The sequence below is a fragment of the Neomonachus schauinslandi genome, chromosome 14 (genome assembly GCF_002201575.2).
Source record: "Neomonachus schauinslandi chromosome 14, ASM220157v2, whole genome shotgun sequence".
In the NCBI taxonomy this organism is placed as follows: domain Eukaryota; kingdom Metazoa; phylum Chordata; class Mammalia; order Carnivora; family Phocidae; genus Neomonachus; species Neomonachus schauinslandi.
In genome coordinates, this window is record NC_058416.1 from 85,877,993 (window position 1) to 85,905,945 (window position 27,953).

Below are 27,953 nucleotides of genomic sequence, written 5' to 3' on the forward strand. Positions count from 1 at the left end.
CACACCTATATTCTGAGAGGAAAACTGAGGACAGCAGAAACAAAATAACCATTTGATAGCATACACGGGAGAACTGTGAGATATATACATACATATATATATATATATATTTTTTTTTTTTACTTCAGTCTTGTGATGGATAATTTAAAAAGCAAACCAACAATAACGTTTTTTAAAGACTCCCACGACCTCCTGTGGCGTCTCTTCCATGCACTTTGATGGTCCAGCGCTATGTTGTGTTCAGATCTGTCCGCAGTGTCCCGGCCCTACCTGTCGTCCTCCCCTTGCAGTTCCTCGGCTCTGGCAAGGTGTCCGCGTACGGAGCCTGCAGCCTCCGAAGATTCATCCCACAGCTCCGCGTTGATGACAGCTGCTGTTACGTTGGAGATGCACAAAGCGGACGGCTTACTTGTATGCATTTTCACACATAAATTAAGACTAAAAAAGGAAAAAAAATGTCTAGTTGTGATTTCATTGGTCAGATTCATTGAGGCCAAGTTTTCTCCAGTTAGCCAGATCCTGCTCTGGTGTAGACAGGACTTAGTGAGTCCGGGTGGAGGATGTGGGCAAAGGGCCTCGGCCCAGGGGGGTAGGCGGAGGTGTGGAGGGGCTGGGGCCCTTAGCCAGGGCTCCGCCCAGCGAGGGGCGGTCCCGGGGGCGGGGCGAGCGAGGGGGAGGCCCGCGCCCCCCGCGCGCAGGGGCAGGGACCGGAGCAGGGGCGGGAGCAGGGGCGGGGCGGCCGGGCGCCCTGCGGCGGCCTCGCCGTGCCTAGGCTGGGGCGGGCGTCCGTGACGCTCAGTCGCGCCGGGCCGGGCTGGGAGCGCGGGCGGCGGCGGCGGCGGCGGCGGCGGCGGCAGGATGAACAGCATCAAGAGCGTGCCGGCGCGGGTGCTGAGCCGCAGGCCGGGCCACAGCCTGGAGGCCGAGCGCGAGCAGTTCGACAAGACCCAGGCGAGCGGCGGGGCCTCGGGCGGGCGGGGGGCGCCCTCTCCCCGGTCCCCTAGCACGTGCCCCCCGGGGCCTGGCCGGTGCGCGCCTCTGCAGCTCCCGGGCTCGGGCCGCCCCCGGCCACCTTGTGCCGGGGCCTCCGCCCCCCCGAGCCGCCCCGCGCACAGGTGAACCGGAAGCGCGCGCCGGCGACGGGGCCGAGAGAGGCCGCCGGGGGACTGAGGTGGCGGGGTCCCGGGGCCTGGGGGGGAAGCAAGTGGCTTGGGAGCGAGGTGGCGGGCGACCCGGGTGGAGGGGGCCGAGGTGGCCGGGGGGCGACCGGCTGCGGGGCGGGGGAGGATGCGGCGGTGAGCCAGGTGGGGTCAGGTGTGCCCGGGCCTAGGTGCGCCTCCCGGCGGGGTCTGCCTGCATTTCTCTGCCCTGGCCGTGCCGCCCCTCCCCGGCTCCGGCAGACCGGCTCCTGCCACCTTCTGCCAGGCCGTGTGAAAATGCTCCCACCTCAGGGAAGCAGAGCGTTTCCTTGGAGGAAACTCCCAGTTTCCTCTTCGCCTGAGCTGTTTTCCAGGGCCGCACAATATCTTATTATATGCTGGGCGAGAAGTTTCACGTATGTAGCCAGACTTGTTTGCCTGAGCGCTGGCCCACATACAAATAGGTTCACACCCCCTTATTAAATACGGGCGCCTGACAGACAGAAACTTCCTAGGGCTCCCTTCCTGCGCGTCCCTCGCGCCTATCCTGGGAAAGGTTATTTTCAAAATTCAGCAATGGCGCGGGTGTGCATTGGTACATGTGTTCCTGCTGAGAACACAGAACGCTGTCGCTGCTGGGCTTCTGGTTTTCTGTTCCTTTTTATTTTACAAATAGTGAGGTGTTCTTATGCCTGGGGGAGGAGAGAGCACGCTTGTTTATTTGCCAGAGTAAGTCAACCGAGACTGAAAGAGCAGAACAATTTTGCTTTACAAATAAAGGAAGCTGAAAGGACCCCTCCTGCCCCTGTCTGAAGCCCTATGGTGACATTTGTGGCTGGTTGCTGTACCAAGTTCCTTCCCACCTGTCCCTGCCCATAGCAGTGACTTCCGCAGTTGCTTTCAAATCGAGTTATCTACACACCACCGTCTACAACAGCTTTCATTTTGAAATAAGGAAAACTCAAGGGGACCTTCTAACCTTTGTGCTTACGGTTAGCAGTGAAAACGATAATGAAATTTTGGGATACCAAGGCTTTATGAAAGCCAAGGCGTGGAACCAACCCACCTGAAAATTATTAATTTATCCTTGTGATCCTTCTCATCTGGGCTATTTTCAGCCCGGATAGCCCATCATCAAAACAAATGTAGCATTTAATTTAAAGGCATTAATACATAATTAATTGTGGCAGGAGTTTGTGCAAGGGTGGAGAGGAAAATTTATCTGGCAGAGGGAATCTGGGTGTTGTCAGAAGCTTTATTCACTGATTTTTAAGATTTTTTCCCCCTATGCTTTTGAGGAGGTATAAAAAGGTCTGTCACAGAGATGAAATCCAGTTTGACTAATCTTACTCTTTAAGTTATTATAAATCAAGGGCAACCTTCTTTAATGTGAAAAAAAGAATCTCTGATCTAGATCCATACATTTTAGTGGTCGGTTTTGTAAACAAGCAGGTTTTTTGGTTTGTTTTTTCTAGTTGGGTTTTTCTTAGGGGCTGAGAGGGTTACTTAATAATGAATAACTTTGTAATGGGTGAATCTCATAGGATTTACCCTTCCCTGACCCTTTTTTTTTTTTTCTGGATAGATGGAGTTTGGGTTCAGTGTCTGGGTTTGCTGGTCTTCAGAGTGACTTATTGAGGGATGGAGGATAAAGATTTTGTGCATCTTTAATATTTAATTAGCTCGCTTCCAGAAATATCTAGTGAGCTGCCAGCGAGGCCCCACTGGTGGAAAGGAGCCCGAGAGCTGAGGTTGCTACTTACAGGTCTCCTTGTGGACAGAAAATAGCACGTCCAATTCACGGACCCACCTTCCCTTCGGAATACACTGCTTCTGTCTTCGTGTTGATCCCGGTGCCCTGTGTTGCGGGGGAGCACTTTGGCTTGCTTAGAACTTGTCATTGGCATCCGCCAGCCTCGCCTTTCTCCTTGGCTCCTGGATCTGGAGCAGGAAAAATGCTTCCAACATTAGCTTTCTTGGCAGGCCACACCCCGTTTTGCAAAGGTCCATTCCCTACCCGAGCCGGGAGTGTTCAGGGAGACCAGTCACGCTTCCTTTGTGTAGCCAGTCCTTGTGACTGTTGCGTGGTGTGAGTGTGTGTACAATCCCAGAGGGAGCGTCTGGAAAGTTGGTCCACTCTTCCCCACAACTTGAGCCTTTTTGGTGATAAAAGCCCTTTTCAAAATGACGATGACACAGTAGTATTGACTTTTCGTTGTTGTAACATTCTGAATACGGAATACCGTAGAATACAGCATATCTGCATTTTGAACCCGAAACTGGCCATGCTGTGAAAAAAGATGGTGCATCATGGGAAGCACTTACAGGCAGGTGGACCTGAGTGCTGGAGTCTGTGCCCCTGGGCAAGTTGCTTAACTCCTGAATCTGTTTCCTCACCTGTAAAAACAGATTAATTCCACCTGGTCCCTATGGCCGCTTTGAGGTATAGAGAAACACTGTGTGACAGGCTGGCCCTCAAAGATGGCCACATCCTAATTCCTGGAACCTGGGAAGACTTTATCGTAGTACTTGGTAAGAAAATGCCTATCAGCTGACCTTAAAATGGGCTGATTCTCCTGGGTTTGCCAGGTGGGCCCGTGTATTACCAGGGCCTTTAAATGTGGGCGAGGGATGGAGGAGAGGAGGTCCGAGGGGTGGTCTGCAAGGAGGAACTGGTTGTTGCTGGCTTTGAGGTGGAAAGAGGGGCCCCTCGCCAGGGAAGGTGGGCATCCTGTAGGCGTTGGAGAAGGCAAGGAATGGAGTTGTCCGTAGAGCTTCTAGAAAGAAGGGCACCACCGCTCACACCTCGTTACTAGCTCCAGAAGACCCGTCCTGGACTTCTGACCTCTGGAACTGTAAGACGATCAAAATGTGTGTTGTTTGAAGGCGCTCAGTTTGGGGTGTGTTGTAGCACTCATGGGCTGCTAGTATACACAGAATGCAAAACGCACGATCCGGTGCTCTGCAGATAGCCAACTGCCACTCCCCCTTCCTTCCCCACCCCGCAAAAAGCTTTACCATTTGAGAACTATTCCAGAACTTCCACTAGAGAGGAGATCCATCTTTGAGGCATATTATGGATGAGGACTCAGCAGATAGGAGTCTTGGAAATGCTAAATGTCAGACTTGCATTCTCCTTATCTAGGAGTGTTTGTGCTTCTCTGGCTCGGTTTCCTCTGCAAGATCTAGAAATCGAGCCCACAAGCTTCTTTTCAGATCAGGACGGAGAGGGGCCACCCTGTTCAGTGAGCCAAGCCCAGTGGGTGGGCGTTAAATGGAGAGGCGAGACTACCCAGGTGTTAGGGGTTTTCCATTGGGGAGGACACCGTGCAGGGGTGAGAAGGGCACAGCAGGTAGAAAACAGTTCATAAGTCCAGTTTTCCAGGTCAGTGACCCATCCCCTCAGCACCCTTCCGGGGAATCGAAATCTTGTAAAGAGTAACATTTTTTTGACATTCAGGACTTGTCAGTTTTGGCTCATGTTAGAGCAATACTGTCCAGTAGAAACGGGATACACGTCTCACGTGTAATTTTAGATTTCCTTGTAGCCACATGGCAAAGTAAACAGGTGGAATTCATCTTAATCGTGTATTTTATTGAACCCAGTGTATCCCAAATGTAACTATTTCAATATGTAATCACTGTAAAAATTATGAATGGGATCTTTTACATTCTCTTCCTATTTTTCGATATCTATTGTGTGTTTGACAAAGTGCATCTGTTTGGGCTCACATGCTTCAGGTGCTCAGGAGCCCCACTGGGGAGTGTCTTTCAAATGTCAGTGTGAAGGTGCTGGAGATGAGGAGTGATTCGGCCTGGATAAGCCCCGGGCGTTGGTTGGTTGGTTGGTTGGTTGGTTGGTTTTGTTGTTTAAGTCCCCTAGCCAAGAATTCTTTAGAGTCTCCTTGAAGGCAGCCCACAGCACAAACATGTGTTTGGGACCTTGAGTTTGGGTTTGAGAGCCATTCCCGAGTATGCAGTATTCCTTCCGACTCCCGTATTTGACATGCTGGTCCTTTTGCCCTTACTTCCTGTCCCACCTGCGCCCATCACCCCCTCTGTGGGGTCTCCTCTGACCGGACTTACACATGCCCACCTTTGTGTCTTCATTGTTCCTTATAAACGCTGTGGTGTTCTAACACTCCCAAGTCACCAACTCTTTTCTGGGCGTCATACAAATGTTCACCAAAAAAATTTCCCCTAGCCTCCGAGTTTGGGAAGAGATCGAAACCATGTGGTGGGCAGCCAGAGCTCACCCACCCCCCGTCCCCCCATGGCCGTGGGGTGGGCTGTGAGGTCCCCGCGTGCAGGCACGGTGCCTGGCACTGGTACAGACCGGTTGGAGAACAGAGGTGAGCCAAGCCTTCCTGCAAAGGAGAAACCAGGCTCACAGCCGCCCTAGGATGCTGCCCCCGCCCAGAGCTGCCCGTGAGCTGCTCCCTTGCCCAGGTCAGCTGGGGTGGGTCCTGGGTGGTGAGCTGCGCCCTTTCCACCGTGGCCACTGCCGTTTCCCACCAAGGCGCCGGATGCCCTCCATTTGGTGATGCCCAGGCAGCCAGAATCCCCCGGATTCTCCCTCTGCTCTCTGGGTGTCAGGTGACCTGTCGGTCCAGGTTGGGGTGGGATGGGGCTGCTCGTCCTTCCCTTCCCATTGTCGGTGTACATTTGCCCCCGTGACACATTCCTGAGGACCGTTTATTGCATGGCTGGTCTGGTGCTCTGGGCTGTGCCGCCGGAAGGTAAAGACCACTCTTGTCTTCTCCAGGAGTTTCCGTGTGCATGAAGGAGATGCGAGAGGGGTAAGGGGGACAGGGGTGCTCTGGCAGCACAGGTCAGAGCCAGACTCCTCTGCAGATCGTGCGCACGTCACCGAGGGGCTGTGAGGATTTGCGGGGCCGCCTGGTACAGAGGAAACACAGGGTGCTAGTGGTTCGTTGTGTACAGAAAAGCAGGTTGGACTGAAAGAAATCGAAATTGTGTCCCTGTTGGATTCTGTCCGTGTCCCTAGTTTGGCTGTTTGGAAGAGAAGCAGATCTGCAGCACGGGACGGGGGGGAAGGAAAGTGGGGGACAACCCCTTCCTGCCCTGGAAGCACTCCCCCTTCTCGGAGACTGCAGGCCCCTGCTTCCAGGGATGCCCCTGCTTCCAGGGATGCCCCCACCCAGGTTGGGGGAAGGCAGCAGGTTACACACCCCCTCCCCTCCCCTCCCCTCCCCCCAGCGTCCCAGCCAGCCCCAGGCTGGGCCCATTTGTGAATGAAACCCAACTGGGCGCTCGTTTGCTTCTCCCCACAGCTCTCAGTGGAAACTCTGGAGTCCAGGCCTGTTTGGCTGAGGCTCAGGGAAACCCAGTCTGCTAACCTGAGACACTGGGCCTGAAGAGTAGGGCTGCCTTTGCCAGCCGGGCTGCGCTGTTGGCCATGCCCTTCCCCTTCACTTGATTTCCAGGTGGACTCAGGTATCACCTCGTTTGTGAAGCCATCCACCCCTTACCCCCTGCCCAAGCCTTGCTCCACTTCCCTAGTTCTCATGACATTGACACTGTGTCCCTGGGTCCCTGTACGTGGCAGTCGGTCCAGCAGAAGTGGGCAGCTGTAAGCTTGCACATGGGAGAAAGGCTTGCATTGCTTCCCCCTCTGAGCCCCGGAGTCCTACTCACTGAACCCCAAGATCCTCAGGCGGGATCTTGTTGGCTCCTCTTATGTCCTAGCCCCTTGGAGCACATGGCTCGGGGGACACACTCACTGCGTGGATGCCTTGGGGCCAGCGGGTCTCCCTTCTTTGACACGGCCACCTGACGAGGCCTAGGAGACCCCCCCCCCCCCCCCACCAGCCCCCGCCAGCACCCACTGCAGGGAAGACTGAGCCAGTGGAGAGAAGTTCAGTCCAGGCAGGATTTTTTTTTTTCCCCCTCTTGTTGAAATAAACACAGTTCTCGAACTGCAATAGTCCGCCTGCCTCGGGGGGTGACTCAGCCCCCTGGCTTGTGGGACAGACAGGTCTGTGGAGTGATATCACCAGGGCCCGAGGAACAAAACCACCCGGGCTGGCTCCCTGTCTGTTCAGAAGCAGCTTGTGGAGGCGGGACTCTGAGCTGCGTCATCTTCCTCTTCAAGTGTCCCCTGCAGAGCCCTGGGGAGAAGTGGCCTTGGGTCAGGCTGCTCCGTGTTAGCTGCATCCCGGTGAGAGGGAGGATCCTTCCCTGGCGCTCTCCTGCCTGGCTGCTGGAGGGGTGTAGGCGTGGACGTGACCCTCCAGTTTGCATAAACAGCATGATGGTGGGGCCCAGACTGAGTGGGGACTGGGGCATATGCATGGGGAGGGATCGGGGTAGGACCAGCACTGCTCCACCAACTTGCCATCTGCCGAATGACCAAGCTGCAGGGCACCTCCCTGCTTTGCATGTGACCGCATCCCAGCACCTCCTAAGCTACAGAAATCCTGTGTTTGCTTTCAGCAGTGCTTATGAGATGGCAAACGCTTTTGAATGAGGTGTCTCTGTCCTTCACACATCACTTTGGAAACACTAAAGCAGAATTACCCACCTCTCTGCCCAGTCCCTGTGCTTCGGCTCTTTGAAGGACATTTTTGTCCCCGTTGAGTGCCTCTATTAAGTGTGATAACAGGACAAGAAGGCTTAAGTCTGATTCATTTCAGGATTGATTTTCAGAATAGAAAATGTTTTATAGCTGCTTTTACTACGTAACTAGTGGCTAAATTATTAGCTGGAAAAAAAGACACTCACTGCCTTGAATTTAACTAGAACATATATGTGAAAGAGCTTTTGTTCATTCAAGTGTTCACTCTGACTCATCCAATAAAGATTTATTGACTGCCAGGCACGGGTTTGGGGATTGGAGATTCAGCAGGGAGCAGAAGACTCACAGGGTCCCTTGTACCGTGGACATCTGTTTGGGGGTCAGAGGTAGAAGCTGAGAATAAGTGGTAAACAAGATGGTTTCAGATCATAAACATCCTGGGAGATGTAAACAGAGGATGCTCTCCTCCAAGGAGGGTGGCTGGGGAAGACCCTCCGGGAAGGAGCATTTCAGTTCAGAGCTTGGTCATGGGAGATGCGCCAGGGCCTGGAGGTGGGACCTGACTTGCCCTATGAGGAAGAAAAGGGAGGAATGTGTGGCTGGAACCAAGCGAGGTGTTTTGGACGCGCTGCATGCATGTTTGCATTCTAGAGGGACCAGGGGTTTTTCATTCCTGCTTCCCACATGAGGAAGCCCTTGCCTGGAAAGGGGAAGTTTCCGAAGCGAAGGCTCCCCAGTGATCGGGGATGAGGTGACTGGTGTCTGCAGGCTGGGGAGCTGTAGCATCCCTGATGGGACAGGTGAGAAGACCTGTCTTTGTCCCCAGGCGCAGGGGCTCCTGGCAGAGGGGTCTTTTTGAATATCTGGTCTCCCAGAGGACAGCCGGGGCTGTATCATCTCCAGCCGCTTAGCTCCTTGCCAAGGGCTGTGGGTTTCCAGAACAGTGAACGGATATTGGTGAGCATTGGGCCAAGGAGCAGTGGCTCCATGAGATGCCCACACTCTTGCTCTATCCTCATGCCCATGCCTCCCCCACTGCCCTCCCTGTGTGGCTCTTCCCAAACTTCCCAGGGCCCCCCTTGCCCTCTGTGAAGGCCCACAGCCAGTGGGACAGGGACTGTGTTGCCATGGGCAGCTACTGACTGCAGCTTCTAGGCTCGGTCATCCGGCTTCGCTGACCAGGTCTGCGCCCCGAGGCCCTGCTTCTGGAGTCTACACCAGGCACCCAGACTCTCGGGTACCACCTGCTGTGGCTCCAACCTGGGCCTGGCCGCCTCACGGGTCTCCTCTTTCCTGCATCAGCACCTGCTGGGAGGCCTCCTGGTGTGCGTCCCTGCTAGTCCCTCATCTGGGGACGGGTGCTATTGGGGGCCCTGTCCGGCCTGGGCCTTGGATGGTCCCCTCGGGCTTCGCTTGTCCTGGCTGCAGGACAGAAGCTGCCCTGGGAGGGAGCCAGGGTAAGCGAGATGAAGGTCCGAGCCCAGAGTCGGATGCCCTTGGTTGCGGGAATGGGGAGCCGCGGGCCGCCCCGATGCTGTTATTACCCAAGGTCTGAACAGATCCCTGATCCAGAATGTGCTTCCCGACTTGGAGTGGGGCCAGGTCCTCCCTGAGTGGTAGCGGCCCCGGGGGCGCTGGGTTCCCGTGGCGGGGCAGAGAAGGAGGTCTGTTGATGCACTGCTGCCTTGGCCCAGCCTCCCTCCTCCGGGACCCAGTGACGGCTGAGAGGACGGTGTCCAGAGCCGTGCAGCCTGGGCCCGGTCCTGCAGCTTCCCTGTCCTTGTCGGCGGAGGAGGATTGAGTCAATATGCAAAGCACTTAGACCAGTGCCTGGCAGGGAGCAGGCACTTGGTCAACATTTCATCATTATGACCTTGGGCAAGTGATTACTTTCCGTGAGCCTCGATTTCCTCATCTGCCTCCTCCTAGGGAGACCGGAGATTCAGTGAGCTAATACTAGTCAAGTGCTTAGCACGCTGCTTGACCCATGGCTGAACTTGATAAAAATCCTTTTACGATCAGGTTATGGAGCCTAGTTTGCCGTTGTTGGGGTGTGAAGCTTCCCGGTGCCGCCGAGTCCGATGGCGTCGCTGGAGCCTGCTGGAGCCTTCCCATCCCTTGGGCCTGGCCAGCCCCAGTGCTGTACCCACCTCTGCCCTCCAGAGGGTCGGGCCGCTCCCCACCCAGGCCCCGGGGGGAACAAAGTGCAGACTCTCGGAGGCCGGCGAGGTGGCTGCCCAGGGCCTGGGGTGTGGCTTTTCCCAACACAGAAGGGGCAGCAGTGGCCTGAAAGCCCACGAAACTGTTGACTGTCTCACACTTGCCGGTCTAGGAAACCCGTCTCTGCAGACTGTCCAGCTCCCACCAAAGTCCCCCTGGGCATTTCTGGGGTCTCCCAGCTGCCCTGGCACTCCCCATTATTCTTGTCCTGCCGTCCTGCAGTGGGGGGAGCCGCCCCCTGGCCCCCCTTCCCAACCCCTGGAAGGTCCAGTGGGAGCTGCCTCCCCTCTTCCCTGGGAGTCCGATAAGCAGACGAGTCCCAGACTGGTCGCCACCTGTCCTTCCTCCCACCCAGGACCTTCTCTCAGCTCTGGGTTTTCCACCCACACACTGAGGCCCCTCCTCAATCCATTCCACGCAGGGCTGCTTCTCTCCATGGCGACTGATTCAATGGGCTGTTGTCAGAGCTGCTGGGGTAGTTCTGGCCTGGGGGGCTGTCCCAGGGCCGAAAGAAGCCTTTTTTCAGTCCAGCAGGCTGGAAATCACCCTCGTGATGGTGCTGGGCCCCCCTCTGCCTGCCCCTTATCCTTCAGCCCCCTCCCCGCCGAGCCACCTGTCGACCTGTTCTGAGGGCCCCGTGCTATGTGGACGGAATCCGTGTTGCTCATCATCGGAGCTGCCTCGAGGCTAAACTCTAGATGCCGAGCTCTGCACAGTCACCCAGCGTAGGTTCATTCCAGCACCACGGAGCAGAACCCCGACGCTCTCCCCACCCCTGCAGCTCACTCAGGACGGGCTAGGGCGTCCCCGGGGCCTGACATCCCCTCCTGGGACGAGGCTTGGCTGCTGTGCTGGTAGGAAAAGCAAGGCCCTGTGAAGTGTGCACAGACTCCCTCTGTGTGAGCACTGTGCCTCCTTATGAGGCTTCCCGACCCGCACATCTGCTGTCCTGCACACAACGGGGCCGTGTTCCCGCCCCGGGAGGGACCCTGTTCCTGCAGCCAGCACAGGGAGCAGGCAGCCGGGGGTGGGGGGGTGGGGAGCCTGATGCGCAGACCCTGCCGTGGACCCAAGTCACCACCTCTCACTGGGGCCCCGGGGCCCTCCCTCCATGTGCCAGGCACCATTTAGGGGCTGGGGTGACAGCAGCGACCAGAGCCACAAAAGCACTTCCCTCACAGGGTTGACATTTGGGGTAGGATGGATCAGAACAGGCAAACCTTGGGGTCAGGGGGTGCCATCGCCGAGTCCACGGAGAAGTGTTCATCAGGGGGGACTGCACTAGGGTGGCAGCAGGAAGGGGACCGGGAAGCAGAGACCCAGAAGGGGTGGTGGGGAAGGGTCCGGTGCCCAGCAGTGAGCAGGTGCTCCATCTACCTTTGGACCAGTGATGAAGTAGAGGCCATGCTTAGTGACCTGCAGGGAAGGCTGGGGTGGGGGGGGGGGATGGCCTCCCCCAGGCGCCCCACCTTCAGCTCAACCCTGGCTGCTTGCACCGCTCCCTGCTCAGAGGAAAAGGCGCCTTCCCCACCACTCCCCTCCCTTGCTGGGCCCTAGCCCCCCATTCCTTTAGGGCGTGTCTGTTCTGTGCAGCGGCAGACCCCCTCCCGGAGGCCGAGCAGTTAGTACCGAAGCCCCTCGCTGGGGTCCGCTGCAGGACTCGCTGCAGGACTCTGCCTGCCGGTCGCATCTCTGCAGCCACAGCCGTCTCCTGGGCCTGTTCTGCACGTGTAGCTTGGGCCCTGCTCTTGCCCAGAATCTTCCGGATCAGGCTGGGCCAAGTGGCAGTCGTCAGAAGAGCCGGCTCAGGTGTCAGGGCAGCTGGGGGATGGAGTTACACACCACCAGAGACAGGACACACCTGGCGTGTGAGCGGGCAGCTCAGAGGGGGGAGGCATGGCCCCCTCTGCCTGCCCCCTCCCAGCTCTGTGCCTGCAGCGGGGGGAGGTGCCTGGGGCGCTGACTGCAGCAGAGTCTGCTGGACCGGGCTTGGCCCTTAGGAGCTGCACGGACAGGATACCTAACCTCTCTGTACCTTGGTTTTCTCATCCGGAAGGCGGGCTCGTGGCCACTTTCTAGGGCTGTGGCTGGGGGCATGTTGCCTGTGCCTGGCACGGGGTAACCACCCAGGAAATGGCAGTTGGCGATCGTCACTGTCCCCACCACTGTTGTGGACGGAGCTCTGCCCAGGCGGGGCGTGGTTATTACGTGGGGCGGGGACAAGTAGGGTCTGGGCTCGGCCACTCTCCCCGCGGCTGCTCAGTGATGCTTCTTGAACAGAGGCGGGCGCTGAGGCCTCAGGGAGGCTGTGCTGGCAGAGGGTCGGCAAACAGTTGGCCGAGGGAGCCTCCCGGGTCTGGCTCGCTGAGGCTTTGGGAATAAGAGAAGCCAGAGCCTGTCTGGGTTTGTCTCTGGACTGTGGGGTGTGACGCCAGGAGAGTGGCCCCCGCGGGGCCCGCTGTGGGGTCTGCTGCAGCCCCCAGCACTCCTATATCCCCATGGTGGGGCCGCTGTGGGCTGTGGGGGGGGGAGCATTCTGAAGCTGCATGTCTGCCCAGAGAGGACTGCCTTCACTCCCGTGGGGTTGCTTTTTTTTAATTGACAGTGGAAGTCTCCCAGCCTTGCCAAGTAACCCCAAAGTCCGTTCATAGTAGACCTGTTCATGAGTGAAATCGCCTCCTTGCCAGGCTGGGCAGTTACCGTGAATAGATGCCAGAGGCGGAGGGCACGATGGCCTTCACGCTAAGAGGAAAGCAAGCACCAGGGCTGCCCCTTGGGGCTCCCTCTGCCCTGTCCCCTTCCCATTCTTGCCTGAGTCAGGCCACCGTACAAGTGTGTCCTGTTGACCAGGCGCTGATCTGCAGGCTCAGGTCCTGGGCTGCAGGGTAGGAGTGCATGGTACCCCCAGCCCTTGCTCCGCCCATTACAGGCCCTAGCACAGCCTGGGGTGGGGGGCAAGCTGGCGTGGGCCCCGGTGAAGGACCCGTGGGAGACGGGAGTATCGGCTGGGCTGGGGTCGTGTCTGCATTGGCCGGGACCTGCCCGTCCCTCCCACCAGCAGCATGGGCAGCTCCCCTCCATCCACACACGCTGATGTCCCAGCTCCGCACCAGGCAGGTGCACCGAGGCTTGTCTGCTTGCCCACAGGTGGAGAAATAAAACTCATCCTCATGTTAGCCCAGGGCCGGCTCGTTCCTGGGTGAGTAGGGCCAGAGGTGGCAGTAAGGGCTGGGGACCTTTGGTGAGGGGGCAGCCCCATCCAGGAAGCTGGGGACTGCAGAGCATTGAGCTGACGGGAAGAGACCAGATCCTGGCAGGCGGAGGTGGGTGAGGACCTCTGCCACCAGTGAGTTGGCTGCTTGCTCAGGGCCCAGGTGGCAGCAGTGAGCATGGTAGGTGGACCCCCCCCTGCTTCCCGCCACCCCCAGTCGGGCCACCATCGCCCTCTGCTTCAGGGAGGGTGGGCATTGAGTCCTCACCCAGGAGGGAGGTGGCCTGCTTGGCAGACAGGCCGCAGGACCTGGGTATGCCCTGGTTCTCCATGGGGTGACACATGTCTTCATGGAGTGTCATGAGGGCTCAGGAGAGATGGGATGGAGGCTACACTGGGGCCAGGGTGGGGGACTCACCTCCCGGGGTGAGCTAAACACATGCAGGTGTCCCACCAGAGGTGGCCTCCTGCAGCCGCCAGCCAGCTTCTGTCCTTCCTTCCCAGCCCCCTGAAGGCTCCCAGTGGCTTTTTGGCATCAGCTATTGGCTCAGTTTGGGCTGCACATATCAAGTGAAAGAAAAGTCTTCAGGGGCACCTGGGTGACTCAGTTGGTTAAGCGTCTGCCTTTGGCTCAGGTCATGATCCCAGGGTCCTGGGATTGAGTCCCATGTCGGGCTCCCTGCTTGGCGGGGAGCCTGCTTCTCCCTGTCCCTCTGCACCTTCCCCCCACTCATGCTCTCTCTCAAATAAATTAATTAAAAAAAAAAATCTTCATTGCTCTGGTTCGCTAAGGTTGCAAAAATAGCTGTTTCCTCTGTATCTTTACACCTGCCTTTGACTGGCAGGAAGAATCTGTCCTGTGTGCCTTCTGGGGAAGTCCGCCTGGTGGGTCTCTGAACTCTGCCTCCTCTTTTCCCTCCCAGGCCATCAGCATCAGCAAAGCTATCAACACCCAGGAGGCCCCCGTGAAGGAGAAGCATGCCCGGCGTATCCTTCCTTGCCTCCAGGTGGCCCTTGTCCCTCTGGGTGGGGGCGGGGAGTGGGGGAAGAGTGTGAGGAGGACGTGGGTCTGCCCTGCGTGGTCTCTGACCATGGACTTGGTGGGAAGTGAATTGGAGGGCAGGGGGCGCTGCAGGTGGCCGGCCACCAGAGCTTTGTCAAGTCTGCCCTTACGGAGACAGAGGCCTAAGGAGGCGTCCTTGCTCTGCTCCTTTCAGATTCTAGATCCCATCTGGGGAACACCATTTATCATCTCAGGCTGTTGGGCCTGGTTAAATTCCTGAGGCTTGACCTTGCTCATTTTCTTGACCTTGGCAGAAAACCATAGCTTTTGGCGAACTCTGGCAGACATGGAGGGAGAGGGATGTTGGGAGAAGGTGCTGGGTGGCCTTGGGTGAGGGGCCAGCCTTCCCGCTGCATCCCTGAGCTGCACTCGCCGAGCCCCCCAGCCTTCCCCCTGCATCCCTGAGCTGCACTCACCGAGCCCCCTAGCCTTCCCCTTGCATCACTGAGCTGCACTCGCTGAGCCCCCCCAGCCTTCCTCACACTTGAGTCTCTGCCTCCTGCACTTGACCTTGACCCTGGTAGGCATCATTCTGGGCACTCACCATGAGAAGGGCGCCTTCACCTTCTGGTCCTACGCCATTGGTCTGCCACTTCCCAGTAGCTCCATCCTCAGCTGGAAGTTCTGCCACGTCCTGCACAAGGTGCTCCGAGACGGACACCCGAATGTGAGTAGCTGCTGTCCGCTGGTACTGGGTGGGGCAGGCCTCCTGGGCCCTCCGTCCACTGCTGCCTGAGCAGGCCGGCACCCCAGGGAGGCAGAGCAGGGTCCCTTCGAAATGAGAGATGGTCCCCACTTCTGCCTGTCCCTCCCCGCCCTTGGCAGGCCAGCTAGCATGGGGGCGGGGGGTGGCGGGGGGCGTCCCTGTGTCGGGGCCCTGCCCGGGCAGGGCTGGCTTCATCCTCCTCCTCGTCTACCTCGTGCCGCAGGTGCTGCATGACTGCCAACGCCATCGGAGCAACATCCGGGAGATAGGGGATCTTTGGGTAGGTGCGGGGAGCGAGCACGGGCCGAGCACCTTGCCCGGGCGCCGTCCAGAAAGTCCCGCCTCGGTCCTGCTCGGGGTTCCGTCCCCCCGCACGCGGGGCCGAGCGAATGGGTGCCCCCCGCAGGTGGGCTTTTCCCTCCTTTCCCTTGGAGCAGAAGTTACGGTGCTCCCGGGGGGGCAGTGGGGGCAGATGAGCACCATGAGGGAAATGTCGGCCTTGCTTTTAAGGCCTCGGGGAGCTTCACGTGAGTAGTGGCCCTCCGGCTCCAGACACTCACCAGCCCTGCAGTCCCCAGGGGTTGGGAACCGTGGCAACGCCCGAGTCTGGGTGTGTGACTGGCGGTTACAGCCCGTGTGAGGTGCAGACTCCTTGCCCCCCGCCAAAGACTGGCTGCTTTAGAATCTCAGGATTGGAAACTGGGTTCAAAGAGCTCCCCAGAAGATTCTTCTCCACAGTGAAGTTTGAAAGTCCCAAGAGCTTGCATGCTAAGATCCACTGCAAGACCCTCAGGGAACTGGGGTGCTGGGGGGAGGCCCTCAGGCCGCATTTGTCCTCTGGGAGTACTGCTGGGGCCTCGTGGGCTGGGCGGACTGGGCGGGCTGGGCGGACTGACCAGAGGGAGGCCCGGGCGGGGCGGGGCGCGAAGGGCCGTGTCCCACCATGTCCCTCGAGGTAAAGAAAACGGTGCCCGTGCTGCCGTTTGCACACGGCCCAGCTGGTGTGACCGCAGGGGCCACGGTGTGGGGAGGTGACCGGGAGGCAGCTGGGAGGATGTGTACATGCCCCCGGCAGAATGTGTCTCCCTGGCTGCCAGCAGCATTTTAATGAAGTGTCCCAGCTCAGAGCTGGCCTGCTGCCCTGGACAGAGAGCCCTCTTCTCAACAAGAGTTTCTTTGGCAAGAAGGACTAGGAGTAAGATTTTTAAAAATTAAACAAAGAGCTGGAGACCAAGAGGAGGGTTGGCGGAGGTCCTTCGGCAGGCCGAGCGGTATTCGTGCGTGCACGTCCGTCCGTCCGTCCATGTGGCGGGGGAAGGAAGGACACTCAGCTGGCCACCTGCACCTTCCCGCCTCCACATGCTCTCTTGCCCCAGAGCGTGGCCAGGCCCTGTAGGGTTTTGGGTGCATTCTGGGGGCGGCAGGCCCTCACTCTGGGCTCCCTCCGCAGGGACATTTGCATGACCGCTACGGGCAGCTGGTGAACGTTTACACCAAACTCTTGCTGACCAAAATCTCCTTCCACCTCAAGGTAGCTTCCTCGGTAGTTGTGGGGCTGGAGGGAGGGGCCCTGGGCTTTCATCTCTGAGATGTTCTGGGAAGCAGGGCGGTGGGGTCCCCCATGTCCCGATCTTGACCTGAGGGGAAACATGGGGTGCCCAGGGCACTTTGAGAGCCTGCGCACCTTGGGGCATTTCCCGCCGATGCTGGAGGTGGTCTCCGCCTTGCCCTTGGCTCTGGGCAGTCTCCTGCCCTGGCTGGACATCCCCTCTTCCCTTCCTGGTCTCCCTGGTCACCCGCAGCCCCCCTCAGCCAGTGCCCAGGGCAGATGGGGACTTCTCCAGCCTTGTCTCCTGTCCTCGGAAGCCAGAACCAGCTCTGGGCTGGGGCCAGCATGGGCCTCAGCTGAGTTGGGGTGTCCTCATTGTAGCACCCCCAGTTTCCCGCGGGCCTGGAGGTGACAGACGAGGTGCTAGAGAAGACCGCTGGGACCGACGTCAACAACATGTGAGTCCCACGCATGTGGGTGCTCATTGGTGGGTGGCTGGGGCTAGGGGTCCAGTTCCTGAGGGAGCTGAGGCTGAATCAAAGGCCTGGGGTTTATTTGGAATTGGGCATCTTGGGCTGAAGGATGGCTGCCCTCTGCAGAGGTGTGTGGATGAGCTCCTCCCTCTTCCCACCTGGGGGGGGTCTCATGGGGCGAGTCCCCCGCCCCTCTGCTCAGCCCCCCATCTTCCCCTTCATAGCTTCCAGCTCACTGTGGAGATGTTTGACTACATGGACTGTGAGCTGAGGCTTTCTGAATCAGGTAAGCCAACCGAGGAGGAGGCCCGGCCTGCCCGAGTCCAGTGTGATCCCTTAGGGCCCACAGCCAGATGACCAGTTAGCCCCACCAGCTAACTGCACCCCGGGGTGTCCACACCCCCTCCCGCCAGGAGTGGGTAACGGGGCCCCCAGGAGTCCCCAGGACGTGGGGAGAGGTGGTCACTGCCCCTGCAGCTGTCAGGCCCCGGGGGTATGTCCAGGGCCCAGTGTCGCCTCAGGTTCCTGAGCCGGGCACCCCTGGGCATCTGCAGAGCCCATCCAGGAGAGAGCTGGTTTGGGTCATCTTGCCTGTTTCCTGCCGTTAAAAGGCCTGTGAGTCATGTCGGACTTCCTGGCCCAGGGACCCAGCCGCTGCTGGACAGGAAATCTCAGGGGGCTACAGAGGTGATTGTTCTGGGCGGCAGCTTCAGGACGGCCTGTTGGGTGACTCAAGGCTCTTTGTAGGAGAATGAGTAGCAAATGCCTTTTTAAGGGAAAATCGGGACTTAGAGCGGGGTCTGGACTCAGAGCTGCACCCAGGGGAGCCCAGGTCCCGCTGGGGAGCGTGGCTGCCAGCCGGTGAGCGGCAGAGGTGGGCCGTGCCTCTCACGGCCGTCCCCGACGGAAGGTAGAGAAAACCTCGAGGCAGGCACCCGCCCCTGGGGACACTGACGTCTTGATGAAGCAGCAAGAAGGGGTGCCCTAATGTCCACAGGCCGGCCTCTCCCTGGGGAGAGGGTGCCAGGGTGTTCCCCGCCATGCTGTTTTAACTGGAAACCGTCCCCAATGCCCCTCAGTGGAGAAAGGGATGGCTTTGCCTTGTATAAAACCCGAAATAGCATTTTATGTGTGTTTCAGTTTTTACGGGAACACGTACTTGATGTGACACGTTAAGGTTTAGAAAGGTGAAGGACTGTCCTTCGCTGGTTCTTCCTCCTCAGCCCCGCCCCATCCCTGCCGCCCTAGGCCAGGTGAGCATAGGACCCCAGGGCTTGGGGCCCGGCATCCTGGAACAGTGTCCTGGCCTCTGTGTCGTGTGTGGTCTGCCCTCTGCCCTGACGAAGAGGCTAATCGCAGTGGGGGCAGCCTCGTGTTTGTCCCTTTCCCTCCCGCTCGGCCGATGTGATGAAAGGCTTGACTGTCTGGGACAGGGGAGGTTGACCCCGGGTGCAAGTGAGGTTTTGGGGTCACTTGGGGTTTGCAGAACGGAGTCCTGAGCTGGCTGCCATGTGGCTGACCCCTCTCTCCACGGCCGTACGATGAGGCACTTGGCTGCACAGCCTTGAGCCTCCTCCTTTCCCTGAGCTTTAGGGTGAGCTTGAGGCCCATGGGTACAGGACCGTCTGAGCCCCCCTGTCCCCCGATCCCCTGGGCTCGGGCGCGCTGTGTGGACGCTGTCGGGGAAATGCTGGCCACGCCGAGCTGTGTTCTATTTGCCCGACCCTGCTGTGGCCCTAGTTTGGGGGGGTGCTCTGGGGCTCCGTCTGGGGCAGCCACAGCACCAGGGCTCCTATCCTAGCAGTGGAGAGCGTGTTGGGGTCCAAGGACCCGGGGCAGAGGCGTCTGCCCGGCTGGGACTGGCACGGCAGGGACCGGGCCGCCGCCCCCCGGGGTGGTTCTCACGATGCCCCGAGGTGACGGTGTGGGGCCCGCACTCCGCCACCATTCCCACCATGTGTGTCCCCGAGGCTGCGCGGCTCCCCACGCGCACGCTCCTCCCTGCACCTCTGTTGGCAGTTTTCCGGCAGCTCAACACGGCCATTGCTGTGTCCCAGATGTCCTCGGGCCAGTGCCGCCTGGCGCCCCTCATCCAGGTCGTCCAGGACTGCAGCCACCTCTACCACTATTCCGTGAAGCTCATGTTCAAGCTGCACGCCTGTAAGCCCCCCGGGTCCCCCGCTGGAGCCCCCCGCCCCCCAGGGTTCAGCCAGAACCACAGAGGGCTGTGTTCGGGCGGCTTCTGTCACTAGATGTCTGCCACACCACAGGTGAAAACCGAGACGTGTTAGAAATACTTAACTAATTTTTTCTTTTAAAGATTTTATTTATTTGACAGAGACACAGCGAGAGAGGGAACACAAGCAGGGGGCGTGGGAGAGGGAGAAGCAGGCTTCCCTCGGAGCGGGGAGCCCGATGCGGGGCTCGATCCCAGGACCCTGGGATCATGACCCGAGCTGAAGGCGGACGCCTAACGACAGCCACCCAGGCGCCCCAATACTTACTATTAAATGTAGCAGTAACACATTCATTACCCATGGACATAACAGCGTAGTTGTGACGGAAAACTGCTGTTTTCCAGCACGAAGATTTAGCGAGGAGAGGGGCGTAGGTTTCTGTGTTGGTGCTTCCCCCAAAAGCCCGGCCTCGGAGGGGGCAGCGGGTGTCTGCGTTCAGCCGCTGGGGCGCCTTACATGCCCTTCGGGCTGGCGCGACAGCGTGTCCCCCTCCTCCCCTTCGTGTTCACAAGGGGATTGGCCCTGGTGTGGACCCTCTGAGGAGGTCTTGGTCCCCACATCCCACTCTGGGAACCCCTGGCCGAGGGGGTTGGGAGCTGTTGGAATGCTCTCCGCCCGGGCTCGAGTCCAGAAGCGACTTCGCAGCGCACCTGCGGGCAAACCCAGGTTAGGTTTGCCATGGTCAAGTCACGCGCCCCTTCCGTCTCAAAATTGAGAGCTGAACCCCCACTGGGGCCTCCCCTCACTCCCCTCACTCCCCTCACTCCCCTCATTCTCCTCTATGACGGTTTCTAGAAGGTGGCGGAACAGGGTGGGCACGGGAGCAGGGGTCAGAGAGGAAGTCCCGTCAAACGTCCTTCCCTCAGGTCTTCCAGCTGACACCCTGCAAGGCCACAGGGACCGGTTCCACGAGCAGTTTCACAGGTACGGCCCGGTCAGGGAGGAGGCTCTGGGACCTCGTGAGCCGGGGCTGCCTGGCTGGGCCTGGCTCCCCCGTGACCTCCCGTCCTCTGCTCCCGCAGCCTCAGAAACTTCTTCCGCAGAGCCTCGGACATGCTCTACTTCAAGCGGCTCATCCAGATCCCCCGGCTGCCCGAGGTACCCATCGTCCCCCTGGGCTGCAGCCTTGTTCCCTCTCTGGGCGCTCGGAGGACCCCGGGTACCTGGCGGGGGGGCCCCACTGGCTCGGGGGATGACTGAGGGGGGCTTCCTCCAGGAGCAGCTCCCGCACATTGCTCACTGCCCCCCCCAAACCCCCCACCCCCCGACCCCAGGGACCTCCCAACTTCTTGCGGGCCTCGGCACTGGCTGAACACATCAAGCCGGTGGTGGTGATCCCCGAGGAGGCCCCTGAGGATGAGGAGCCGGAGAATCTCATCGAGATCAGCACGGGGCCCCCGGCTGGGGAGCCAGCGGTGAGGTCCCCCTCTTCCCATCGGGTGTAGGGCAACTGGGCGTCCCTCTGCCCCTGGCCTGGAGGCCGCGGGGGTGGGGGGTGGCAGTGGGTCACTGTGTCTGTGTGGCAGGTGGTGGCTGACCTCTTCGAGCAGACGTTTGGACCCCCCAATGGCTCCTTGAAGGATGATAGGTGAGGGCCTGGGCGCTGCCCGCGGTGGGGGCCAAGCTGTGGTCAGCAGGGAACTTGAAGGCCGTCTGTCCCCAGGGACGTGCAGATCGAGACCCTGAAGAGAGAGGTGGAGACACTCCGCGCGGAGCTGGAGAAGATCAGGCTGGAGGTGAGGGCGCGGGCCCGGCTGTGTGGTGCACCCCCTTCCCCCCAGGCGGGCAGCGCCCCCACGACGCCGTCCCTCTGCTGCGCAGGCCCAGCGCTACGTGTCGCAGCTGAAGGGCCAGGTGAATGCGCTGGAGGCGGAGCTGGAGGAGCAGCGCAAGCAGAAGCAGAAGGCGCTGGTGGACAACGAGCAGCTCCGGCACGAGCTGGCCCAGCTGCAGGCCGCCCAGCGGGAAGGCGAGCGCAACCAGGGCCTGCGCGAGGAGGCTGAGAGTGCGGGAGCGGCGCCGGGCGGGGGCGGCGGCCGGGGGGGCGGGGGCGGCGGCGGGGACCACCGCGTCTCCTGTCCCCTGCAGAGAAGGCCAGCGCCGTCGAGGCGCGCTACCACAAGCTCAAGGAGAAGCACAGCGAGCTCATCGGCACACACGCCGAGCTGCTCCGGAAGGTAGGGGGGGCGCGGGCAGGGCTGGTCACGGGCAGTGCTGCGTGCGGCCCCCAGCGGTGCTGGAGCGGGCGTCTGTCTGTCCCCTGCCCGCGCAGAACGCGGACACGGCCAAGCAGCTGACGGTGACGCAGCAGAGCCAGGAGGAGGTGGCGCGGGTGAAGGAGCAGCTGGTCTTCCAGATGGAGCAAGTGAAACGGGAGGCGGAGGTGAAGGTGCGTCCCGTGCGCGCCCAGGCCCCGCCCCCTGCGCCCTACCCCCTCCCCCGTCCCCCGTGACACGCTGCCCTGTCGCAGCTGGAGGAGCAGAGTGACCTGCTGGAGAAGCTCAGGAAGGAGCTGGAGGCCAAGGCCGGAGAGCTGGCGCGCGCGCAGGAGGCGCTGGCCCGCACCGAGCAGGTACGGGGGGTGTTGGCGGGGCCGCCTCGCGGGAGCCAGCGGGACGGGGTTAGGGCCCTCCTCCCCCCCGTGAACGGGGCCCTGCCCCGATGCCACTGGCTTGGCTCCGAGGGGCCCTTGGCAGTGGGGGGGGGGTGCAGCTCTGACCCACGCCCGGGGGGACGCAGGACGTTCTCCATGCACGGGGGGAGTGAGGAGGAGAACGGGGCCCTCGGGCGTTGTCCGCGCATGTGGGTGGGGAACCGGGGTGGGGGGAGCCCCGCTCATGGGCCGGGGCTTCGCAGAGCGGGTCGGAGCTGAGCTCGAGACTGGACACGCTGAGTGCAGAGAAGGCGGCGCTGAGCAGTGCGGTGCAGCGGCGGGACGCGGACCTGCTGGCGGCCCAGGGCCTCGTGCGCGAGAAGGAGGCGGCGCTGAGCTGCGAGCGGCAGCGCAGCTCCCAGGAGAGGGCCGAGCTGCGGGGGCAGCTAGCCGGCAAGGTGACGCCGGGCTGGGGCCCCTCACGTGGCACTGCCGGCGAGGGCGCGGGCCGGTGTCCACACGGTTGTGCGTCCGCCCCATACTCCCAGAACATTTTGACCGCTCCGAAAGGAAACTCTGCACCCCCTGAGCCGTTAGTCCCCACCCGCCTGCAACGGCCGCGGCCCCCGGGCTGCTCCCCCCGCTCTGTCTCTGGAATGACCCATTCCAGACACGCACACGGATAGGCGCGTCCGTGCGTCGGGGCACACTAATATCCCACCACGGGGACAGACCGCAGCCTGTCCGTCCGTCCGTGCGTATTTGGCTTGTTTTTACTTTCTGGCTGTTGGTGATGCCGCCAGGAACGTGTGCGGGTTTCCCTGTCCCTGCATCCCTGACAGGGCGTGCTGCTCTCTGCAGTTTTTTATTTTTGCCCCCCCCCCCCCCAGCGGGTGGTTTTGCCTTGCCTTTCCCTAAGGGTTAACGATATTGAATATCTTGTGTGCTTGTTGCCTTTTGTGTATCTTGGGAGAAAGGTTTGTTCCGATCCTTTGCCTGCTCTTTAACTGGGGTGTCTGTCGCTGAGCCGTCCGCCCCGCTCCCCGGAGGAGCGGCCCCAGCCCTGGGGTGGAGCGGCGGCCCTCCTCATCCTCTGTCCGCGGTGCGGGTCCCAGCGGGCGCCCACCTTGGGGCAGGACTTCTAAGCTGCCTCTCCCCTCTCGCACCAGGAGTCTCAGGAACAGGAGCTCCGGCAGAGGCTTCTGGACCAGCAGTTTGAGGTGCTGCGGGGCACAGCCGCCGAGGCCGAGCGCATCCTGCAGGACGCCGTGGCCAAGCTCGACGACCCCCTGCACCTGCGCTGCACCAGCTCCCCAGGTGGGGGCCGCAGCGCGGGCACTTGGGTTGTCTGGGCCTTTCCTTTCCTCCTCGCCTGGTAGGGTGCTCAGCCCACCCTGAGAGACCCCGCGGCAGGGCGATGGGGTCCCAAGCAGGCTCCGCCCCTCACCACTTCTCCCCTGCTTGCAGACTACCTGGTGAGCAGGGCCCAGGCCGCCCTGGACGCCGTGAGCGCCCTGGAGAAGGGCCATGCCCAGTACCTGGTCTCCGGGTCAGGTAAGCGTGGCGGCAGGCTGGCCATGGCTGCCCCTGCCACTGGGGAGGCCGTGCCCCCCACCACACCCACCAGGAGCCCAGTCCTGCCCGCTCTGTGGGCCTGGGGTCACTCAGATGTGGCTGCCATCCAGCCACTTGACCTTGGCCGCTGCGAGCCTGCTTCTTGTCATCCATAAACGGGGGCCCTGGTGCTCACTGGGCTTTGGGGCAGAAGACCCGAGCAGCCCGCTGTAGGCCCTGGTCCTTGCTCTGCGGCAGTGGCGTTAGGGTTTTGTTGCTCCTTCCTACAGATGCCTCCGCGCTGGTGGCAGCCCTGACCCAGTTCTCCTACCTGGCTGCAGACACCATTGTCAACGGCGGTGCCACCTCCCATCTGGCCCCTACCGACCCTGCGGACCGTAAGTGGGCCCCAGGTTTGACTCACCCACGGCGCCCACAGTGGACCCCCCAGAAGGTCGGGGCCTGCACACGGGTCCTGGCGCCAGACTCACGGCGGGGCCGCTTCCAGGGCTCCCCAGCGCCAGCCCCCTGACGGACCTCTCCCCCCAGGCCTGGTCGACACCTGCAGGGAGTGTGGGGCTCGCGCTCTGGAGCTCATGGGGCAGCTGCAAGAACAGCAGACTCTGCACCAGGCCCAGCCCAGCCTGGTGCGGATCCCCCTGCAGGGCATCCTGCAGCTGGGCCAGGTGAGGGACGCAGCCATGGCACGGAGCGTGGGCTGGGGTCTGGAAGGGTGATGACACCGGGCTGAGGCTTGGGTCCTCAATTTCCCTGCACCTCCCTTTAGTTTGGGCTGAATGGGGCCTCGTGTGCAGAGCCGGCAGCTGGAGGACACAGGGCGGGGACGGCGTGCCCCCCCCCCCAAGTGCTGCTGCCCCAGCCTCTCCCAGACTCCTGGGGGGAGTCCGCCCATCTCCCCTGTGCCCTCTGCCCCAGGAGCTGAAGCCCAAGAGCCTGGATGTGCGTCAGGAGGAGCTTGGGGCCATGGTGGACAAGGAGATGGCGGCCACATCTGCAGCCATCGAAGATGCTGTGCGGAGGATCGAGGTGACGCTTGGGGTGCAGGGGCTCTTTCAGGTCCTGCAGGAGCCCTTGGGGCTGAGCTGGGCTGAATGCAGGCTCCGCCCACCTCTGCACCCCTTGCTCCTGCGCAGGGGTTAGGCGGCCTCTCCAGCTCACAGCTGGGGGGGGGGGAGGTGGCCCTGGCTTTTCTGCCTTGGCCGCACCCTGCCCCCCTCCAGCCTCTTCCCCTCCCTGGCTCAGTGGCTGTTTGTGGGGGGGGCTGGTCCAGCTCTGCACCCCCCTTTCTCCCACACTGCTCTCCTCCCAGCCTGCTCACAGCTCTGTCACTGGTGTAGGACATGATGAACCAGGCCCGCCATGCCAGCTCTGGGGTGAAGCTGGAGGTGAATGAAAGGTGAGCCCCGCTCATGGCCCCCCTAGCCCCCCCGAGTCCAGGGTGTGCTGTCCTGCCTGCTTAGCTCTCCAGCAGGGCCTGGAAACAGTAGGCACCCCCTCCCGGCCCCCCCCCACTGAGCACCCCAGGCCCGGTAGTAGTCGTTCACCAGAGGGCAGACTCCCTGGGGCCACAGTGAAGATTCTTCTCTCTCCCCCACCATCTGCTCCCCTCAGGATCCTCAATTCCTGCACAGATCTGATGAAGGTGAGTGGCTGGGACCCTAGGCTGGACCGTGCACCTGGGAAGGCCAGCCCAAGAGTGACCTGTGTTCTGGTCTTGGCAGGCCATCCGGCTCTTGGTGACAACATCTACCAGCCTACAGAAGGAAATCGTGGAGAGCGGCAGGGTGAGTGGGGCCACCCACTGGTCTGACCGGGCGTCCCAGGCTGGGCCACACCGCTGGGCCACACTGCTGGGCCAGCGAGGGCCGGGCTCCTGAGAGGCGTGTGACCTCCGAGCCCTCTTCATCCCAGACCACAACCCCCTTGGCTTCGGTGGATCTCAGGGCCTCTCTGGGCAAGAGCTACCTGCTTTGTGCAGTGATGAGCGCCCCTCCCCCCCGAATGCACACAACGTGCCCAGGATTCACACCTGCATCCCCCTAGCCCCTGGATGTCCCCTCGTGGCGGACATGAAGGCAGAGGGACCCCATGGGGAGCCCTTGCCACCTGTGACATCACTGACTGGTCCCCCCTGCCTTCCTGTTGCCACTAGGGGGCAGCCACGCAGCAGGAGTTCTATGCCAAGAATTCTAGGTGGACTGAAGGCCTCATCTCCGCCTCCAAGGCCGTGGGCTGGGGAGCCACGCAGCTGGTGTATGTCGCCCCAGGTGGGGGGCAGCAGGGCGTGTGGTGCTCAGCGTCTGGGGAGGGAGCGTGGGGTGGCCCGGGGTCCACGGGGTTGGAGACCCAGGCCCTGCCCGGCTCTGTCCGCAGGGAGTCGGCGGACAGGGTGGTGCTGCACACGGGCAAGTACGAGGAGCTCATCGTCTGCTCCCATGAGATCGCAGCCAGCACGGCCCAGCTCGTGGCAGCCTCCAAGGTGAGGCTCGGTGCGTGGCGGCCTCTCGCCGCAGCCTCAACTCTGGGCCGTGGCCGATAGGTCCCCGTGCGGCGGGAAGCCCCCGTGCGGGGGGGAGCTGAGCCTGACCCGCCCCGCACTGCCCCAGGTGAAGGCGGACAAGCGCAGCCCCCACCTGAGCCGGCTCCAAGAGTGCTCCCGCAGCGTCAACGAGATGGCCGCCAACGTGGTGGCCTCCACCAAGTCCGGCCAGGAGCAGATCGAAGAACGAGGTGAGTGTGGGCCCTGCTAGCAGCTGGGGTGGGGGCAGGCACACGGACGCTCACCCCCCCGCCCCCACCCTGCTCTGGCCACAGACACCATGGACTTCTCGGGCCTGTCCCTCATCAAGCTGAAGAAGGAGGAGATGGAGACCCAGGTGAGCACCAGCTCCTCTTCGAGGGCCAAGCTCTGGGCGGGTGGGCGGCCCAGGTCATAAGGCCATCCTGAGTGGCATGCGGGGCTGCAGGTCCGTGTCCTGGAGCTGGAGAAGACGCTGGAGGCCGAGCGCGTGCGGCTGGGGATGCTGCGGAAGCAACACTACATGCTGGCTGGGGCCGTGGGGACGCCCGGTGTGGAGGATCTTGGCCGACCACGCGCTGCCGCCCACAGCGGGGCCTCCAAGAAGCCGCCTCTGGCCCAGAAGCCCAGTGTGGCCCCCCGGCAGGACCACCAGGTGCCAGGCGTCAGTGCTGGGGCCGGAGGGGTCCTGGGGGTGCTGTCCCTGTCTCTGCACCCCAGTGTGCAGGGCATAGGGCCTTGGGAAAGTCAGGAACCTCTGACTGGCAGCAACGGGGAGGATGGTGGGCAACGGGAGGAGGGAGGCTGGGAGGCTAGCTCCAGGGAAGGATGCAGGGGACCAAGTAGGGTGTCTGGGGGCCTGGCCATGTCCCCTGAGCCCCTCCCCTTTGCCTCCTGCAGCTTGACAAAAAGGATGGCGTCTACCCAGCTCAATTCGTCAACTACTAGGCTCCTGGAGCGTCTGCTGGGGAGGCTAGTGAGCAGGCCTGGGCCTTGTGTGGCTGCCCCGACTTGGCTCAGGAGCCTCCAAGGGGTGCAGCCCCCAGCCCCACGGCCAGGGTCGGTGTCCCAGAGGCCCCCAGCTCTGGCTGAACCCAAAGGATCAGGGATCGGGGCGGTTCTCCTGGACATGAGTCTATCTGCAACGGGCACTTGGTGAGAGCAGCCAGAACGTAGCAGGCCTGACCCACAGGCCTTCAGGAAATACATGGAACATTTGTAATCTGAGTTAGAGCTTTCCTTCATGAGTTTGGATTCACCCTGGGAAGCAGGGCCCCTGGAGAGGGTGTTTGGGCAGGACCTTCCTGCCTTTTGAACTCAAGGTCTGAAAAACCAGTCCTTGCTGGCTGCCAGGGTCATAGGCAAGATGTCACCTAGTTGTAGCCTTCTTGGGGCACGGATTCCATGGAGACGGGCCCGGGCTGGTCTCAGGCCAAGCAGACCGCTCTAGAGCGGGCCAGGGTACTGCCCGGGCTCCTTGGGCCTCCCTCTGAGGCCTCGGTGAGGGGAGCACAGAGGATGTGTCCTTAGTCTGGGGGCAGCGGCCCGAGCCCCCAGCTGGTGGGCACAGGTGCTGGCCTGCTGTCCTTCCCAGAGTCTCTCTCTGCTCCCATCTGGGGCGACCCTCCTATTTCCTGGTTTTCATGCCCCTGCTCACTGTTCCTGCCCTGGAGGCCCTGCTGTGCGTTTCCCATCGCCCACCCCCTCTCCACCCCACCCTCCCCTCACTCGGTCCGGCCTGCCCTCCCAAAGCCCTCCCCAGCTCCGCCACCAAAAGCCCGGGAACTAGGACGCCTGCCTGCCCTCCACCAGGCCCAGGGCACCTTGTGCCCCCCCAGGGAGGGGGCCACCCGGCAGCCCCACTCCCCCCTTGGCCTGCCTGGCCCCATCTGGAGGCTTTGCAAGAACCTGTGTTCCTGGAGCCCCCAGCCCGACGCCAGGGAGGCGTTGGGAGGAAAGGAGCAGCAGCTTGGGCCCCGTGAACTTCCCCATCCCACGATGGTCCGGTCCCAACCCCGGTCTGGAGAGGAGTAAAAGGACCCGCTCTTCTGCTTTGCCCTTAGTAGTACCTTGTTGGAAGAGTCAGATTGGCAATAAAATGCACTTGGACTGTTGCCAGAGGGGCCGCGCC

The 27,953-nt window shown here is 61.2% G+C and overlaps 1 protein-coding gene across 2 annotated transcripts; it reads left to right on the forward strand.

The window, feature by feature from the left end:
- Positions 1-759: 759 nt before the first annotated feature.
- On the forward strand, positions 760-27,936 carry HIP1R (huntingtin interacting protein 1 related). Of its 2 annotated transcripts, XM_021698485.2 has the most exons (32): positions 760-951; positions 14,032-14,095; positions 14,696-14,838; positions 15,101-15,157; positions 16,328-16,408; positions 16,808-16,884; positions 17,124-17,185; positions 18,919-19,059; positions 20,003-20,060; positions 20,159-20,234; positions 20,411-20,551; positions 20,663-20,724; positions 20,800-20,872; positions 20,958-21,141; positions 21,225-21,313; positions 21,409-21,525; positions 21,607-21,708; positions 21,993-22,187; positions 22,899-23,046; positions 23,197-23,283; positions 23,574-23,681; positions 23,833-23,969; positions 24,220-24,330; positions 24,642-24,700; positions 24,916-24,946; positions 25,026-25,088; positions 25,457-25,557; positions 25,678-25,783; positions 25,911-26,034; positions 26,119-26,180; positions 26,271-26,477; positions 26,723-27,936. In XM_021698485.2, the coding sequence occupies exons 1-32, from the start codon at positions 859-861 to the stop codon at positions 26,768-26,770; spliced, it is 3,207 nt and encodes a 1,068-aa protein (XP_021554160.2). In that variant the 5' UTR covers positions 760-858; the 3' UTR covers positions 26,771-27,936. The 2 variants fall into 2 exon arrangements, with proteins under 2 accessions (XP_021554160.2, XP_021554161.2); XM_021698486.2 differs by lacking the exons at positions 26,119-26,180; positions 26,271-26,477; positions 26,723-27,936 and having other exon boundaries at positions 820-951; positions 25,457-25,571; positions 25,911-25,992.
- The last annotated feature ends 17 nt before the right edge of the window (positions 27,937-27,953 follow it).

Bases quoted from the DNA above. Each gene is read 5' to 3' on its own strand.
- HIP1R (XM_021698485.2), top strand. From the start codon at position 859: ATGAACAGCATCAAGAGCGTGCCGGCGCGGGTGCTGAGCCGCAGGCCG. The intron at 14,096-14,695 runs GTATCCTTCCTT...TGACCCTGGTAG, and splicing joins GAAGGAGAAGCATGCCCGGC to GCATCATTCTGGGCACTCAC. The intron at 23,047-23,196 runs GTGGGGGCCGCA...CCCTGCTTGCAG, and splicing joins GCGCTGCACCAGCTCCCCAG to ACTACCTGGTGAGCAGGGCC.